Raw genomic sequence first — 17,696 nt, 5'->3', positions numbered from 1 at the left:
CACTTTGCCTAAGAAGATACATGGATGGCAAATAAGCACATGAAATGACAATCAACATCATCAGTCATTAGGGAAATGCTAATTAAAACCACAACAACAAGACACCACTACACATTAGAATGTCTAAAATTAACAAGACTGACCATACCAAGTGTTAGCAAGGATGTGGAACAAATGGAACTTTTCATACATTGCTGGTTGGAACGTAAAATGGTACAATCACTTGGAAGAAAAGTTTGGCAGCTTCTTAAAGAATCAAAATAGTGGACTTCCCTGGTGGTGCAGTGGTTAAGAATGTGCCTGTGAATGCAGGGGACAGGGGTTCAATCCCTGGTCCAGGAAGATCCCACATGCCTCGGAGCAACTAAGCCCGTGCGCCACAACTACTGAGCCTGCCCTCTAGAGCCCACAAGCTACAACTACTGAGCCCACATGCCACCGCAACTACTGAAGCCCGCACACTCTAGGGCCCGTGTGCCACAACTACTGAGCCTGCATGCTGCAACTGCTGAAGCCCACGCACCTAGAGCCTGTGCTCCGCAACAAAGGAAGCCATCGCAATGAGAAGCCCATGCACCACAACGAAGATTAGCCCCCGCTCACCACAACTAGAAAAAGCCCGTGCACAGCAACAGAGACCCAACACAGCCAAAAATAAATAAATAGATAATAATAAATAAAAACAATAAAATTCAACTTAAAAAAAAAAACAGAAGAATTAAAATAGGGAGTTCCCTGGTGGTCCAGTGGTTAGGACTCTGCACTCTCACTGCCGTGGGCCTGGGTTCACTCTCTGGTCAGGGAACTAAGATCCCACAAGGCATGGGAAAAAAAGAAAAATAAAAAAATTAAAATATATCTACTCCATGACCTAGGTGTTTGCCAAAGAGAAATGAAAGCATATGCCCATACAAAGTCTTCTGCACTAATACTCATGGTGGTTCTATTTGTAACAGCCCCAAACTGCAAGCAACCCAAATGTTCATGAACAAGTGAATGGATAAACAAATTGTAGTATATTCGTGCAACAGGATCCTACAGCTATGAAAAGAAATGAATGACTGATATACACAAGAAAATGGATGAAACTCAAAATAACTATGCTGAGTAAAAGAAGCCAGATAAAAAAGATTCCAAATTTGTAAAATTCTAGAAAATGCAGACTAACTGATGGTGGCAGAAAGTGGATGGGCAGTTGTCTGGGGACAGGAAATGAGGAGGGACGAAAGGGAAGGATTACAAAGGGGTGTAAGGAAATCGAACCATCCCACACACTGGGACCACGTGGAGAAGCCAAGACAACGTGAAGAAAAGAGATGGCCTGTCAATCCCTAGCAGCTCAGTCCCCAGCTACTGTAGCTCTGATTCCTATGTGGGTGCAACTACACGAAATGTCTGAAGGAGAACTGCCCACCAAGGCCTTCACAAATTCCTGACCCACAGAAACTATGAGAGAGAATAAAAAATGATTACTGTTTCAAGCCACTAGTTTTGGGTGATTTGTTACACAGCAATAGCAAAGAGAACAGACCATCAGGACTGCCTTTATATCTGTTTCTCAGTCACCAAAAGAAGCCCACCTCCTTCCTTGCAGGCATTTCAAAATGAAATGTTTTCTTCTCCATATCCCTCAAATTACTGTACCAGAGGTGGGGAAGGAATCTTCCTTGTTCCTCACTTCCACTTCCAGATTATTCTTCCTCCCTAAAAACTCCCAGGTTTGAAAATTCTGTCACCAAACTCCACTGTCCACTATCCCTCCTTATTGCAATCATCTATATCTTCCTGGGTCACTCTTCCTCATTCCTTGAGGTTTATATCCCAGTACTCCCTCCAACACTAATCCTGTCATAATTTTTGGTTATGTAAAAACCCGTGTACAGGGACCTCCCTGGTGGTGCAGTGGTTAAGAATCCGCCTGCTAACGTAGGGTACATGAGTTCAAGCCCTGGTGTGGGAAGATCCTACATGTCGTGGGGCAACTAGGCCCGTGCACCACAACTACTGAGCCTGAGTTCTAGAGCCCGTGAGCCACAACTACTGAGGCTGTACACCACAACTACTGAAGCCTGCGCACCTACAGCCCGTGCTCCGCAACAAGAGAAGCCACCACAATGAGAAGCCCTCGCACCACAACGAAGAGTAGCCCCCACTCGCCGCAACTAGAGAAAGCCCGTGCACAGCAACAAAGACCCAACGCAGGCAAAAAATTAATTAAATAAATAACGATAAAAAAGTATTACTCAAAAATAAACCAAATAAATTAAGAGATAATTAAAAAAAAAAAAACCCATGTACGTGATCCTTCCAATACCCTACCCTTGCTACGTCTTTAAACGCTTCGCTACCAATGACCTTTTATAGTACCCAATCTCAGCTACTCACTTCTATGGTCTTTATTATAACCATTAACTATAATCTCTCCATAAACTCAACTGCAAGAATCCTACTCTCCAACTACCACCTTCTAGGCTCTGCAACTTATTCCTTCTAGTAGGTTGATGATGACAATCATTCCACTTCACTGGGACTGGTAAAACAGTGATCCTCAACTTTTTAAACTGTTTCTCACCATGGTAATGTCCTCACTTCCTTTCTTAGCCAGCTTTAATTCCACCATCGGTCATTAAGACAACTCCCTGTACCGCCCCCTTCTCACTTCACACTAGGTAAAACTACAACCCTATTAATTTCACCTATTCATTTACTTTGTGTCTGCCCTCACACACCTGAATTTGAATTTAGCTAGCAAAAAATACAATCATGCTGCCTAGTCTCTCTTTTTTTAAAAATAAATTTATTTATTTCTGTCTGCACTGGGTCTTCGTTGTTGTGCACGGGCTTTCTCTAGTTGTGGCGAGCAGGGGCTACTCTTCGTTGTGGTGCGAGGGCTTCTCATTGTGGTGGCTTCTCTTGTTGCAGAGCACGGGCTCTAGGCGTGCGGGCTCAGCAGTTGTGGAGCACAGGCTTAGTTGCTCCGCGGCGTGTGGGAATCTTCCCGGACCAGGGCTCGAACCCTTGTCCCCTGAATTGGCAGCGGATTCTTAACCACTGCGCCACCAGGGAAGTCCTATCTAGTCTCCTTTAAACTCATAACCACAAATCTGAAGTAGGCCTTTAATGTTGCCTAGCAACATTTCCACTACATTTCCCTAACGCAACACTCATCCACTCTCCTAGAGGTTTACTTCCTACCTTCTCTCTTCTCTAACCTCCGACACCTGCCCCCTACCCCCTCCTCACTAGTAGGCTGATGACCTTGCTTCTTTTACTGAGAGAACAGCAACAATCAAAACAGAATTTTCATAATCTCCTGTCACTATATCTGCCCATCCACACAAATCTGTACCCATATAACTGCCACCACATGAACTGTCAATATTTCTAACAAAGACTAAATCCATTCCCTCTTACTACGCTAGAATGTTGCTGGCGCAATTCTCTTCCTTCCTGCAACGTCAATTATACCGTCCTTACTGGATCTTTCCTATCAGCCCAGAAACATGCTGAAACATTTCTCCCAACTTAAAAACAAAAACACAATTAAGAATCCTCTTTATCTCACTTACCTCTCCATCCATTGGTCAATTTCTCTATCTTCCAGTACCCACAATAAAACTTGAAATATTTGCTCACATATGTTGCCTTGAATTTCTCCTCTCTGACTCTCGAACTCGCTCCAATCACATTTCACCCAAGAATGAGTTCTAATCTTACCCCCTTATAAACCTGCCTTACTTGCAGTCTTCCTCATCTCAGTAAAAGGCAACTTCATCTTTTCAGCTGTTCAGAGCAATCCTGGAGTATTGACTTTCCTCTCTCAAGCCTGTATTATCGTATACCCGTGCACAACCTGTTGCCTCTGATTTCAAAATATATCCAGAAGCCAAGTAACCTGCTGTCCAAGTAACCTGCTGTCCACTGCTAACAGCGGGATTATTCCAAGAGACTCCTAACTGGTTTCCCTGCTTCGCCCTGGCCTGCACCCGCACACCTCCCAGTCGGAGAGAGAGGTGGAAGACCAAGGCACAATCTAGTAGCAATAGGGCCTAGGCTCAAAGTCATTAGGGAGCTCAAACTGGGCGAGGAACGAGCTTGCGGCTGAGGCTCCCAAGTGGGGAAAGATGTAGAAACATGCGGACCCACCGCCCCGCAGTGAGCCGACTGGCCGGGGAAAGAGCGCGGGGGGCTGGTCGGGGAGAGTGGCGGCTGCGACCTCACCTGGCCTGTGCCGCGCCGGAACAGCACCGAGTCTTCCAGCTCTGGGACGCCGCTGCTGCTGCCGCCGCCACCGCCACCGCCACCCATCGCCATGGCTAACCTGCTGCCGGGTACGCAGCGTGGGCTAGGTCCCTCGGCGAGTGACGACTTCCGCCGCCCGGCCTCCGGGAGCGGAAGAGCATGGCGGCCCGAGGGCCGCCGGCCGGCGGGGAGGAGTCTCCGCGCTTTCTGCCCGCGGGCGCCGCCTACCCCTGTCGGCCGCATTGGTGTTTCTTCTCCGTATCCTCTCAATTTTTTGATTTCACTTTTTCGTCTGTTCCTAGAGTGACTCGACCAGAGTTTTTGTTTGTTTGTTTTAAACAATAAATCCTCTTAGGAAAATAGCGTTCGTTGCAGGTCACTTAGAAAATATGGGTAAGCAAGCAGTAAAATAAAAAGCAGTCCCTTGGTAACCAATAATAATATAGCTACCATTTTTAAAAAGTGCTTTTAAGAGTTTTATATACTTATCTTAATTTTATTTTCGCAACCCTATGAATTAGGGGCTATTTTCTCATTTAAAGATGGAAAACTGAGGCACAGAGCGTTTACACAAATGCCTGGAATCCAGCATCTCTGTAACATTTCCCAGCCTTGGCATTTAGCTTAATATCTCTTATCCCAAATCTTCTCTAGTAACTTTTTTTTAAAATTTATGTATTTATTTGTTTGTTTATTTATGGCTGCGTTGGGTCTTCGTTGCTGTGCGGGGGCTTCTCATTGCGGTGGCTTCTCGCGCTGCGGAGCACGGGCTCTAGGCACGCGGGCTTCAGTAGCTGTGGCTCGCAGGCTCTAGAGCTCAGGGTCAGTAGTTGTGGTGCACAGGCTCAGCCGCTCCGCGGCATGTGGGATCTTCCCGGACCAGGGCTCGAACCCGTGTCCCTTGCATTGGCAGGCAGATTCTTAACCACTGCACCACCAGGGAAGCCCTCTAGTAACTTTTTGAATTTAAAAACATGAGATGAATTGTTGTATTCTGTTTAAGAATGTGCTTTTTGTTTGCTCGTTTTTTCACGTTTGTCTTTACACGGGTCAAGCAGGCTTTTAGTCCTTAGTACGAGCTTACCCTCTACTTTTCCAGTATTCTTTATTAAACATTTAGGATTGCTAAATGGCTTCCAAGTACCTAGTGTAATTTTTTCTTTTTTTTAAAGGTCACCCAGGGAACTTTGATGGCTTCCCTTGGCTTCTGTAGATACCAGAAATAGATGTATTTTTTAAAAGCTCACTTAGATTTGTTCAATCATAATTCTCACAGTGGCATATGATACAGAAATTTAAACAGTTTGGAACCAGGTTTCTTTTTATTTATTTATTTTTTAGATAGAATTTACATACCATAAAATTCATCATTTTAAAGCATGCAATTTAGTGGGTTTTGGTATGGTCACAAGATTGTGCAGCTACCACCACTATCTAATTCCAGAACATTTTCATCGCCCCCAAAAGAAACCTTGTACCCATTAGAAGTCACTCCACAGTCTCTCCTCCTTTCACAACCACTGTCTCTATAGATTTACTTGCTCTGGATATTTTATATAAATGGAATCATATCACATGTGGCCTTTTGTGTCTTTTTTCACTTAGTATAATGTTTTCAAGGAGGAATTCGCTTTAATGAATTTTAAATGGCAAGTTCTTTGTTGAAAAAGTATTTCTACTTATCAGGAAGTAGATAAGTAGATTTCCACCTACCTTGTTCCTCAACAAAAATGAACCTATGGCATTTCTGTCCTCGAAGAAAACATGTTCTTTATTTCTGGTTGGTGACATCCAGATTTGAATCACTATACGTATTTTACAGTTATTCCATATGATAGACAAAGCACTCAAAGCATAATGTAGAGGATTTCCAAAGGAAACCGTTTCATCAGATTTGAAGGCACTTACGTAAACATTAAATTTAACTTTATGATCATGGGGGGTTGCCAATCTGAGTACGGTGCCTGGCACCTGGCAGGTCCCCCATACACATGGCTGAATGTGTAAATCCCCCAGCTGCAGGAACAGCTCCATTTTCTGAGGCCCCAGGATCCTCTTACAGGCTAGTCCTCATGGTTCTGCCTTGTACACACAACACTTTATTTTCGTATTCTGTTTTCCCTGCTAGCAGCCCCTGTGACCAGGCGTCTTCATGTTGTTATCTCTGTTCCTCCTACCAGGCCAATCCAGAGTAAGTGGTGCCAGAAAAGTTTGGTAAATCAATGAATTGTGGGAACCCAACCCAGCTCTGGCACTTTTGTCTGCAGGCTAGTCTACCAGATTCAAAAAGAGGAAGGTTATTCACAAGTGCATAAATTGCACTTGCATAAGAAAGAATCTCATTAAGTAGACCTCCATAAAATTCAACTTTTGATGATCTGGCCATATCCGAGGTGAAGCTTACCCAGCTTTATAAAGAATTTGCTGGAAAGTCACGTAGATAGTCCAGAATATTTTTTAGAAAGCACTTATCTGCCCCCAGGTGAGCAGGAAGGGAAGCTGGCAGGTACATGAGAGGCCCCAAAGAGGGTCCGTTGGGCCATTTCTTAGCATCTGATCCAATTGGTGAGGAAAGTGACAGCAGTCCAAAAAGGCTCAAAGAAACAGAACTCTTTCCTGGCAATAGCTCTTTTGCCTAAAGTAACCTTCCCACTGTCACATGGTGCAGTTTTAAAGTTATGGTGAAATGCTAACAGGCAGTTTGGATTAAAGTTAACAGCAAATCATGGCTTCACAGATTAATTGCTGCACAAATAAATTGATGTATAAGTATTTGCTTTTAAATCTTACATGGCAAGAAGTAAATTAGAAGTCAAACCATTTTTTTCTCTGAAGAACTAAAAGGACAGAATGTCTTTGATGACCTTGAGAACAGCATACTGGTTTCAAGGCAGACTGTTGTTGTGTAATCTAACCAACAATGATGTAGAACATTTAAAAAATTTATTTATTTTATTTTTGGCTGCGCTGGGTCTTCGTTGCGATGTGCAGGCTTCTCAGTGCGGTGGCTTCTCTTGTTAAGCACGGGCTCTAGAGCGCGGGCTTCAGTAGTTGTGGCACACGAGCTTAGTTGCTCTGTGGCCTGTGGGATCTTCCCGGACCAGGGCTCGAACCCGTGTCCCCTGCATTGGCAGGCGGATTCTTAACCACGGTGCCATGCTGTGAAGTCCCTGATGTAGAACTTTTCTTAACACGGTTATAAAATAAATCTTAGAAGAAAAAAAAATTTAACTTCATGAACTGGAACCAATCTTTGTGCATATGGAATTCTCATACCAAAAACCTACATTTGGTGACTCTTGGAACTTGCCGATGATAAAATAAAGGATTCAAATGACTAGTGATCAAGTTTCCAGTTAGGATAATATATATTGGTATTGTCATGCAGAATAGCGAATAAACAAAAGAGAAGGCCAAAATTAATTAGTTCCTTACCCTTACCTTACCTTCAGAGTCTAGGGTCAGGAGATCAGAGATGTGTCAGTGATTTGTGTATAAGAATGCTCACTGATTGGGATTGACATATATACACTACTGTGTATAAAATAGATAACTAATGAGAACCTACTGTATGGCACAGGGAACTCTACTCAATGCTCTGTGGTGACCTAAATGGGAAGGAAATCCAAAAAAGAGGGGATATACGTAAACGTGTAGCTGATTCACTTTGCTGTACAGCAGAAACTAACACAACATTGTAAAGCAACTACACTCCAATAAAAAAAAAAAAAAAAAAAAAGACTGCTCACTGAACTATTACCGCAGCAGAAAGTTGAAAATTCCAAATGATGTTTTGGAAGAATATTTGAATGATATTATGGACAAATGGTAGTATAATTCATAAATGACACAGATCTAATTAGTCATCCAGTATGTAAGGCTTGGATTCATTACCCTCACATCATATACCAAAATACATTCTAGGTGACTTTTATAAACTTGGGATGGAGGAGATTTTAAGATAGAAATAAGAAACTATGCAAGGATTGAAAACTCGAATACATTTTGGGGGTCGGGCAGGTAAAGGAGATGAGTTAAAGAGGAGTAAGCAATAAGGGGTGGTGGGTACTGTAATCAGTTACCTCGAGACTATCCCTCCACCCCACCCCCCCACTCATTCCACCCACTCCCTGCCCAAAGGCATTCAAGTTCATATTAAAAATTTTGTGGGGGAGGGGATGGGGGAGGGATGGAGTGAGAGTTTGGGTTTAGCAGAAGCAAGCTATTATATATAGAACGGATAAACAACAAGGTCCTACTGTATAGCACAGGGAACTATATTCAATATATTGTGATAGACCATAATGGAAAAGAATATGTATATATGTATAACTGAATCACTTTGCTGTACAGTAGAAATAAACACAACATTGTAAATCAAGTATACTTCAATTTAAGAAAAAGTGGAAAAAAATTTTTTTAACATGTCAGGACAAGTCTGTGGGCTGTCAGTCTGCATCTTCAGTTAATAAAGAAACTAGGCATTTAATTAAAAATTACGATGAGGTATCACCTCACACCGGTCAGAATGGCAATTATCAAAAAGTCTACAAATAATAAATGCTGGAGAGGGTGTGGAAAAAGGGAATCCTCCTACAATGTTGGTGGGAATGTAAATTGTACAGCCATTATGGAGAACAGTGTGGAGGTTTCTTAAAAAACTAAAAATAGAGCTACAACATGATCCTGCAATCCCACTCCTCATGGGCATATATCTGGAGAAAACCATAATTTGAAAAGATACATGCACCCCAAAGTTCATTGCAGCACTATTTACAATAACCAAAACATGGAAGCAACCTAAATGTCCATGGACAGATGAATGGATAAAGAAGATGTGGTATAGGGCTTCCCTGGTGGCACAGTGGTTGGGAATCTGCCTGCCAATGCAGGGGACACAGGTTCAAGCCCTGGTCCGGGAAGATCCCACATGCCGCAGAGCAACTAAGCCCATGTGCCACAACTACTGAGCCTGCACTCTAGAGCCTGCGAGCCACAACTACTGAGCCCATGTGCCACAACTACTGGAGCCTGTGCTCCACAACAAGAGAGGCCACCGCAGTGAGAAGCCTGCGCATGGCAACTAAGAGTAGCCCCCCCTCGCCACAACCAGAGAAAAGCCTGTGTGCAGCAATGAAGACCCAACACAGCCAAAAATAAAATAAATAAAAAGAAAAAAAAGATGTGGTATATATACACAATGGAATATTACTCAGCCATAAAAAAGTGAAATAATGTCATTTGCAGCAACATGGATGGACCCAGAGATTAACATACTAAGTGAAGTAAGCCAGAGAAAGAAAAATATATTGCTTATATGTGGAATCTAAAAAAAAAAAAGATACAAATGAACGTATATGCAAAACAGAAATAGACCCACAGACATAGAAAGCAAACTTATGGTTACCAAAGGGGAAAGGGAGGGGATAAATTAGGAGTTTGGGATTACCATATACACACTATTATATATAAAACAGATAACCAACAAGGACCTATTGTATAGCACAGGGAACTATACTCAATATTTTGTAATAACCTATAAGGGAAAAGAATCTGAAAAAGAATAGGTATATATATGTATAACTGAATCACTTTGCTGTACATGTAACAATACTGTAAATCAACTATACTTCAATTAAAAAAAAGAAACTAGGCATTTGATCATGTGAATAAAAATTCTGGCAAAAGCAACATAAATAAAATGAAAGGACAAACAATAGTTTAGGAAATATTTGTAACATAAGAGAAACGAATATTCTTTTATATTAAAGAAAAACTTTGTCAAATAAAAATAACAGCAAAGCAAGTTATTCATAGAAGAAAAAACCAAAAGGGCCAATAAATATGAACATATGCCCATACTCTGGAAGCTCTGTATTCTGTCTGCTTGGATTTATATCCTTAACCTGACACTTACTAGCTGGGCGACCTTGGGTAAATTCCTTAACCAAAAATCTCAATTTCTATGAAATCTATAAAAATGGACATAACCGTAGTACCTACATGTGAAGACTAAGTGAAACAAAAAGCATAAAGCAGAGAGAAAAAACATAGGTATTTCACAAAAAGGAAAATCCATGGGACTTCCCTGGTGGTGCAGTGGTTAAGAGTCCGCCCCCAATGCGGGGGGGCCTGGGTTGGATCCCTGGGCAGGGAACTAGATCCCACATGCATACCCCAACTAAGGGTTTGCATGCCACAACTAAGGAGCCCACGTGCCGCAACTAAGACCCCGTGCAACCAAATAAATAAATATTAAAATATACATATATAACACCCCCCCCCCAAATAAAAGGAAAATCCAGGGAATTAATTTCCCCGCAGTCCAGTGGTTAGGACTCAGTGCTTTCACTGAAAGGGCCCGGGTTCAATCCCTGGTTGGGGAACTAAGATTCTGCAAGCCACATGGCCAATCAATCTGATAATAAAAATAAATAAAAATTTAAAAAGAAAGAAAATCCAAATGTCCAATAAATATATGAAAAAATGCTCAACCTCTCTGGTCAGAGAACTGCAAATTAAAAACTAAGATACCAGGCGCGGAGAAGTCTGCAAAACAAGAGGCGGAGGATTGCGTTAGCGACGGACCAGTTCACGCCGGAGCCGCGGGCAGCAGCGTCACGGTCGGACCCGGCCACTGCGCGGTACTGTGAGAAAAAGCTACCGCCAGGTGGACGCGCCGCCGCCGCCGCCGCCGCCGCCGCAGCATCATGGGGAAGGGCGACCCCAGCAAGCCGCGGGGCAAGATGTCCTCGTTCGCCTTCTTCGTGCAGACCTGCCGGGAGGAGCACAAGAAGAAACACCCCGACTCCTCGGCCAACTTCGCTGATTTCTCCAAGAAATGTCCCGAGAGATGGAAGACCATGTCTGCCAAGGAAAAATCCAAGTTTGAAGATATGGCAAAAAGTGACAAAGCTCGCTATGACAGGGAGATGAAAAATTATGTTCCTTCCAAAGGTGACAAGAAGGGAAAGAAAAAAGATCCCAATGCGCCTAAAAGGCCTCCATCTACCTTCTTCCGGGTTTGCTCCGAACATCGCCCAAAGATCAAAAGTGAACACCCTGGCTTATCCATTGGAGATACTGCAAAAAAAGTGGGTGAAATGTGGTCTGAGCAGTCAGCCAAAGGTAAACAACCCTATGAACAGAAAGCAGCTAAGCTAAAGGAGAAATATGAAAAGGATATTGCCGCATACCGTGCCAAGGGCAAGAGTGAAGCGGGAAAGAAGGGCCCTGGCAGGCCAACAGGCTCCAAGAAGAATGAACCAGAAGATGAGGAGGAAGAGGAAGATGAAGATGAGGAGGAAGAGGATGAAGATGGGGAATAAATGGCTATCCTGTAATGATGTGTGTGGAGTGTGCGTGTGTGCTTAGGCAGTTGTTTTGCTAAGAATGTGAATTCAAGTGCAGCTCAATATTAGCTTCAGTATAAAAACTGTACAGATTTTTGTATAGCTGATAAGATTCTTTGTATAGAAAATACTTTTTTAAAAATGCAGGTTGTAGCTTTCTGAGGGGTTACTACATACAGTTAGATTTTAAAGCTTCTGATGTTGAATGTTTCTGAATATTTAATGGTTTCTTTAACTTCTTGACTTGTGTATGGTAGCACAGCAAACTCATAGAAATTAGTATCAATAGTAAATTTGGGGTTTTCTAGAATGAGAATGTTGCATTTTGTTTTTTAAAAAAAATTTTGTAATAAAATTATACTAAAAAAACCTAAGATACATTTTTCACTCGGGTCGGCAAAATTATTAGAGATAAATAATATCTAATGTTATTGAGGACATGGGGATATGAAGAACTAAACTCTTGTTGGACAATATCTGTTAAAATTACAAACAAGTATACCTTTGCCCTAGGGATCCTATCTTTAAGAATTGATTCTTAGAGAAATAAATGCACCAGTACATGGGGATAAGGATGCCGATATCCATTACAGAACTGTTCATAGTGACAAAAGCTTCCAAACATCCTGATTGTCCACGAGTAAGCAAATGACTGGATAAATTACTGTACAACCATACCATGGTTAGACCTGTATGCACTGACCTGTAGCCATGGCTATTTTCAAAAAAGTACCAAGTTACAACTAAGTTTCCCATTTTTGTTTAAAAAAACTCCCCTGTACTGGGTTGAATGGTGGTCCCCAAAATGATATGTCCACCAGACACCTATGAATGTGACCTTATTTGGGAAAATGGTTTTGCTGATGTAATAAGGATCTTGAGATGAGATCACCTGGATTAGACTGGGCCCTAAATCCAGTGACGAATGTCCTTAGAAGAGACAGGAAGAAGACAGAGAAAAGAAGACCACGTGAAGACAAAGGCAGAGATAGGAGTTATGCTGCCACAAGCCAAGTAAAGCCTGGAGCCTCTAGAAGCTAGAAGAGGCAAGCTAGGATTTTCCCCTAGAATCTTCAGAGGAAGTCTGGCCCTGCTGACACCTTGCTTTTAGACTTCTGGCCTCTAGAAGTGTGAGAGAATAAAGTTCTGTTGTTGCAAGCCACCAAGTTTGTGGTGATTTGTTATGGCAGCCCTAGGAAACTCCCCACCTCCCTTAATTTATATATATATATATATATATATATATATATATATATATATATATATACACACACACACACACACACACACACACACGTTTACATGAGCATTGAGAGAAATACACAACTATTTTATATACCCCAAATATGACCAAGAATTCCACTCCTAGGCATATATTCAACAGAAATAAGTGCTTATGACCACCAAGAGATATCTATATAAATGTTATGGCAGAAATATTCATAATAGCCGCAAACTAAGAGCAATCCAAATGTCCATGAAAAGTAAATAACTAAATCATGGTATCTTCATATAACAGAATGCTACACAGCAATGAAAGACTGAATTATTGCTACACACATGACAGAGGAGTCACAGAGATACAATGTTGAGCAAAGAAGTCAAACTCACAAGAGTACATACTAGATGGTTCCACTTCCATGAAATTTAAAAACAGGCAGAACTAATCCATGGTGATAGGTATTATCTGATGGAGAGTATAATCTAAAGTGGTCACAGAGAGCCTGTTAAGGTGCTAGAAATGTCTACATATCTTGATCTGGGTGGAATATTTATATGTAAAGGTCTATCAACATGTACATTTAAAATATATGCTCTTTATTATCATTTCACTGGAATAAATACCCAGGAGTGTAATTACTGGGTTAGATAGAAAGAGTATGTTTAGTTTTTTAAGTAACTGCCTAATTTATTGCTAAATTTCTTTTAGCCCTTTTGTTGCCTTTTCCCAATTTTCTATAATGAGTAGGCATTGCATTTTGGGGGTTTGAAAGTTGATAGAGATAAGAATGCTCTAAGCTTCGTCATAGTTTCCCACACCACACACAATCACTTACTACCTCCACGATTTGCCATATCATTTATCTGTATTTTTAAACTCCAGTCATAGCCTTGGAATAAGAGTATTGGACTGCTCAGCATCCATTCCCCTTTCCTTCTGGCAACAGAACCCCAGGTTTGTTTGGGGGACCACCTAGTCCTCACTGGATAGTCTTAGTTATACCGTCAACTTAGGCAACCTGCACTCCTCTCACTGAGGAGTGTGCACATAACCCAAACTAGTCCATTTGGAAGCACCGTGTGTGACATAAATACTAAAAATGGTTGTCAGAATTTCAACCTGATATCAGCATTGTGGGAAAGAACTGTCTCATAGTACCTGGAGCTGTTCTCACTCTTGACCTTTCCAAAGCCTTGAGTCTTCAACTTTTCCTTGGACTCTGGAGTGTCTCATCCTTTCAAATAATTGTTGTAGTTATTAATAAGTTAACTAATGATTCTATTTGCAAACAGAAATTTCAATATACCATGAAATCACAGGTTAGATGTGGTTAAATTTCTTCAAGCATATATTAAAATACATAACTCTATATTAAATGTCCATTCGTAAGCCACCCTAATAGATACTTTGAGTGGTACAAGGCCAAATGAGCCTTGATGCCCTCCCCTACCCAAAAGTCCTTGACAAAAGCCTTTGTGACACAAGTTTATAAAAGGCAAGTATTCAATAGGATTGTGTCTTTTTTTCTTTTTTGGCCTCACCGAGCATCTTGCAGGATCTTAGTTCCCTGACCAGGGATTGAACCAAGGCCCCCCGCAGAAGCGCAGAGTCCTAACCACTGGACCGCCAGGGAATTCCCAATAGCACTGTGTCTTGATTGTAGCCAGGTTGGAAGGCAATTTCGTGCAACCACCAAACCATAGTGCCAGGAAATGTTCCTGTACTGATATACCAGCAAGCAAAGTCACATCCAACTGATAAAGGAGCAAGAGTAGCATGTGACATAGAAAGTATTTCTATAAAAGTTATGTTATTTTAAAATCAATTTTCCCAGGCAAATGCTCCAATAAAAGGTTACCTGTGATCTTTTGATGTGTATTAGCTAATTAGGGCTATCTAAAAGGTTTTTGTTTGGTTTTAAGGAGCAAAAGGAAAAGCGTGTAGTAGGTTTTAAATCTTTCTGGAATTTATAGGGAAGTGCATTTGAGCAACTTATAGTCATTCTTCTTTTCTCAGTGATATTTTCATGACTTGGCCATCTGTAAAGACAATATATTCCAATATGTGATTACTATATAGCAAGTAGTACTTCAGTAGGTAAAGTTGTAAGAAGCAGTTTAATAAGTGTTTTTACTCAATTTGATCTAATAGAAAACCATGATTGACAATTCCGTAGAAATAATTCAATTCTTCAATTGAATTTTTTTTAATAGGTCCTCATCACCAAAGGCAATTAAGAATTTACCTAAAGAATCACGTTGAAGTTAAAAATTAAATGCTTTATTTGAATAATGAGTTCATTTAAGTAAGTGCCGTAAAATTTAATCAAGAACATTGAATTTTGGGTTTAATTTTTTTTTTTTTTGGCCACACTGTGTGGCATGTGGGATCTTAGTTCCCTGACCACGGATCAAACCTGCACCCCCTGCAGTGGAAGGGCAGAGTCCTAACCACTGGACTGCCAGGGAAGTCCCCTGCATTTAAATTTTAATGATTAATTACAACCTAGAGATCTTCCTTACCCTAATACATATGTTCTTTCGGACACCATAGTTTTTCCTAGATTTTTAACAATTAAAATTTTAAAAGCCCAAAGACATTCCACTACACAGGATATTTTAAACATGGAAATTATTCATTTTTAAAAAAAGGAAATAAAGGATATGGCTTAAAGCATAACAAGCTCTTTGTACTCAAGGCTTACCATTCTGTATAGAAATTCTGAAGACAGAATTACAGAAATCAGACCCATAAAGAATCTTTGTGATACAAGCAGACTTCTTCATTATACCTTTTAAAAATTATTTTATTTTTTAAATTTATTATTTTATTTATTAATTTTTGGCTGTACTTGGTCTTTGTTACTGCACAGGCTTCTCTAGTTGCGGCGAGCGGAGGCTACTCTTCCTTGCAGTGTGCGGGTGTCTAATTGCAGTGGCTTCTCTTGCTGCGGAGCACAGGCTCTAGGTGCGGGCTTCAGTAGTTGTGGCATGTGGGCTCAGTAGTTGTGGCTCGTGGGCTCTAGAGCGCAGGCTCAGTACTTGTGGTGCACAGGCTTAGTTGCTCCACAGCATGTGGGATCTTCCTGGACCAGGGCTCGAACCGTGTCCCCTGAATTGGCAGGCAGATTCTTAACCACTGATCCACCAGGGAAGCCCTATTATATCTTTTATTAGAATGTAACTTAAGCTGTTGTAATCCTTTTGCCCTCGTGATCACCCAAAAAATAGAACAAAGCTTTACTTTAACTGAAAATCTGTGTTAATAGGAAGATAACTCAGGCTAAAAAACTTCACGTTTGCCTCATTCGTATTAGGCACATGCAGGATTCCATCCTATTTAAGGGCGGTACCATTGGTACATGATCTATCACAAGATCGCCAGAACCATCATTAACTCATTATTGACCAGGGGATTTTTGCAGAAACTAATGCCTGTGTCCAGTAATTTGTTATATGAATGAATATTGAAACATCTCCCGTGACTTCCCTGGTGGTGCAGTGGTTAAGAATCCGCCTGCCAATGCAGGGGACGTGGGTTTGAGCCCTGGTCCAGGAAGATCCCACATGCCGTGGACCAACTAAGCCCGTACACCACAACTACTAAGACTGCGCTCTAGAGCACGCGAGCCACAACTCCTGAAGCCCGCAAGCCTAGAGCCCATGCTCCGCAACAAGAGAAGCCAATGCAATGAGAAGCCTGTGTACCAGAACAAAGAGCAGCCCCCACTCTCTGCAACTAGAGAAAGGCCCAACGCAGCCAAAAATAAATAAATTAATAAAAAAATAAAAATTAAAAAAAGAATCTGCCTGCCAATGCAGGGGACACGGGTTCGATCCCTGGTCCGGGAAGATCCCACATGTCGCAGAGCAACTAAGCCTGTGCACAACTGCTGAGCCTGCGCTCTAGAGCCCATGAGCCACAACTATTGAGCCCGCATGCCACAACTACTGAAGCCCGCGCACCTAGAGCCCACGCTCCACAACAAGAGAAGCCACCGCAATGAGAAGCCCGCACACCTCAATGAAGAGTATCCCCCACTCGTTGCAACTAGAGAAAGCCCACGCAGCAACAAAGACCCAAAGCAGCCAAAAATAAATAAATAAATAAATTTATGAAAAAAAAAAAAGAAAGAAAGAAACATCTCCAGTCAATAACGTTAGGGTAACAAAAGACGTATTACTACGTCTCTGGTCAATAATGTGTTAAGATATTACATAACTCTTGAAGATATGTCCATTCATGTAGTGGCAGACATAATAGATGATCAGTAAAAACCTGTTGAATTGCATGATGTGAAAAATGAAGTATTTGAATACTTTAAAGTTATTTATTACTTCAATGGTATTTTTATTCTTTTTGTAATAATTATGCATATTTACTTCAAACAGAACAAGGTCTCAAACCTCAGTTTCTCTAAGTTAATGTATTTCCAAATTTAAAATCCTCAAGTCATAAATTTTTGAAGAGTCTCAGAACAGACTAAAATTGGCAAGTATATATAGTAAAGGCAGTGGATCAGCCAGTAAAAGCTAGTATGAAGATTAAAAGACAAAAGTGGCAAAATAAACTATAACTACAGTTAGTAGTTAATACACAAAATAAAAAGATGTAAAATATGATGTCAAAAACAAAGTGTAGGATGTGGAGACTTGTGCACTGTTGGTGGGTATGTAAATTGGTGTAGCCACTGTGTAAAACACCATGGAAGGTGCTAAAAAACTAAAAATAGAAGTACCACATGATCCAGCAATTCCACTCCTGGGTATTTGAAGAAAATGAAAACACTAATTTGAAAAGATGCATGCAGTCCAATGTTCATAGCACCACTATTTACTATAGCCAAGATATGGACACAATCTAAGTGTTCATCAACAGAT

At 41.2% G+C, this 17,696-nt stretch overlaps 1 protein-coding gene and 1 pseudogene across 9 annotated transcripts in view; one reads left to right on the top strand and one right to left on the bottom strand.

The window, feature by feature from the left end:
* The window catches only part of LOC309658531 (survival motor neuron protein), a 259,347-nt gene extending 254,961 nt beyond the window's left edge, over nucleotides 1-4,386 (bottom strand). For all 8 annotated transcript variants that reach the window (XM_082457354.1, XM_082457352.1, XM_082457353.1 and 5 more), the window contains exon 1: nucleotides 4,222-4,386. In XM_082457354.1, the coding sequence (XP_082313480.1) occupies nucleotides 4,222-4,314 (93 nt within the window). In that variant the 5' untranslated portion in view covers nucleotides 4,315-4,386. The remainder of the gene's footprint in view (nucleotides 1-4,221) is intronic.
* A 97-nt stretch (nucleotides 4,387-4,483) lies between these two features.
* On the top strand, nucleotides 4,484-12,828 carry LOC309658562 (high mobility group protein B2 pseudogene; annotated as a pseudogene). The gene has a single exon. The product of its transcript is annotated as a high mobility group protein B2 pseudogene (transcript).
* The last annotated feature ends 4,868 nt before the right edge of the window (nucleotides 12,829-17,696 follow it).

The sequence above is a fragment of the Balaenoptera physalus genome, assembly GCF_965194825.1.
Source record: "Balaenoptera physalus genome assembly, chromosome: 3".
In the NCBI taxonomy this organism is placed as follows: domain Eukaryota; kingdom Metazoa; phylum Chordata; class Mammalia; order Artiodactyla; family Balaenopteridae; genus Balaenoptera; species Balaenoptera physalus.
Note: the sequence above shows the minus strand (reverse complement) of the source record. Positions and strands in the feature narration are given on the sequence as shown.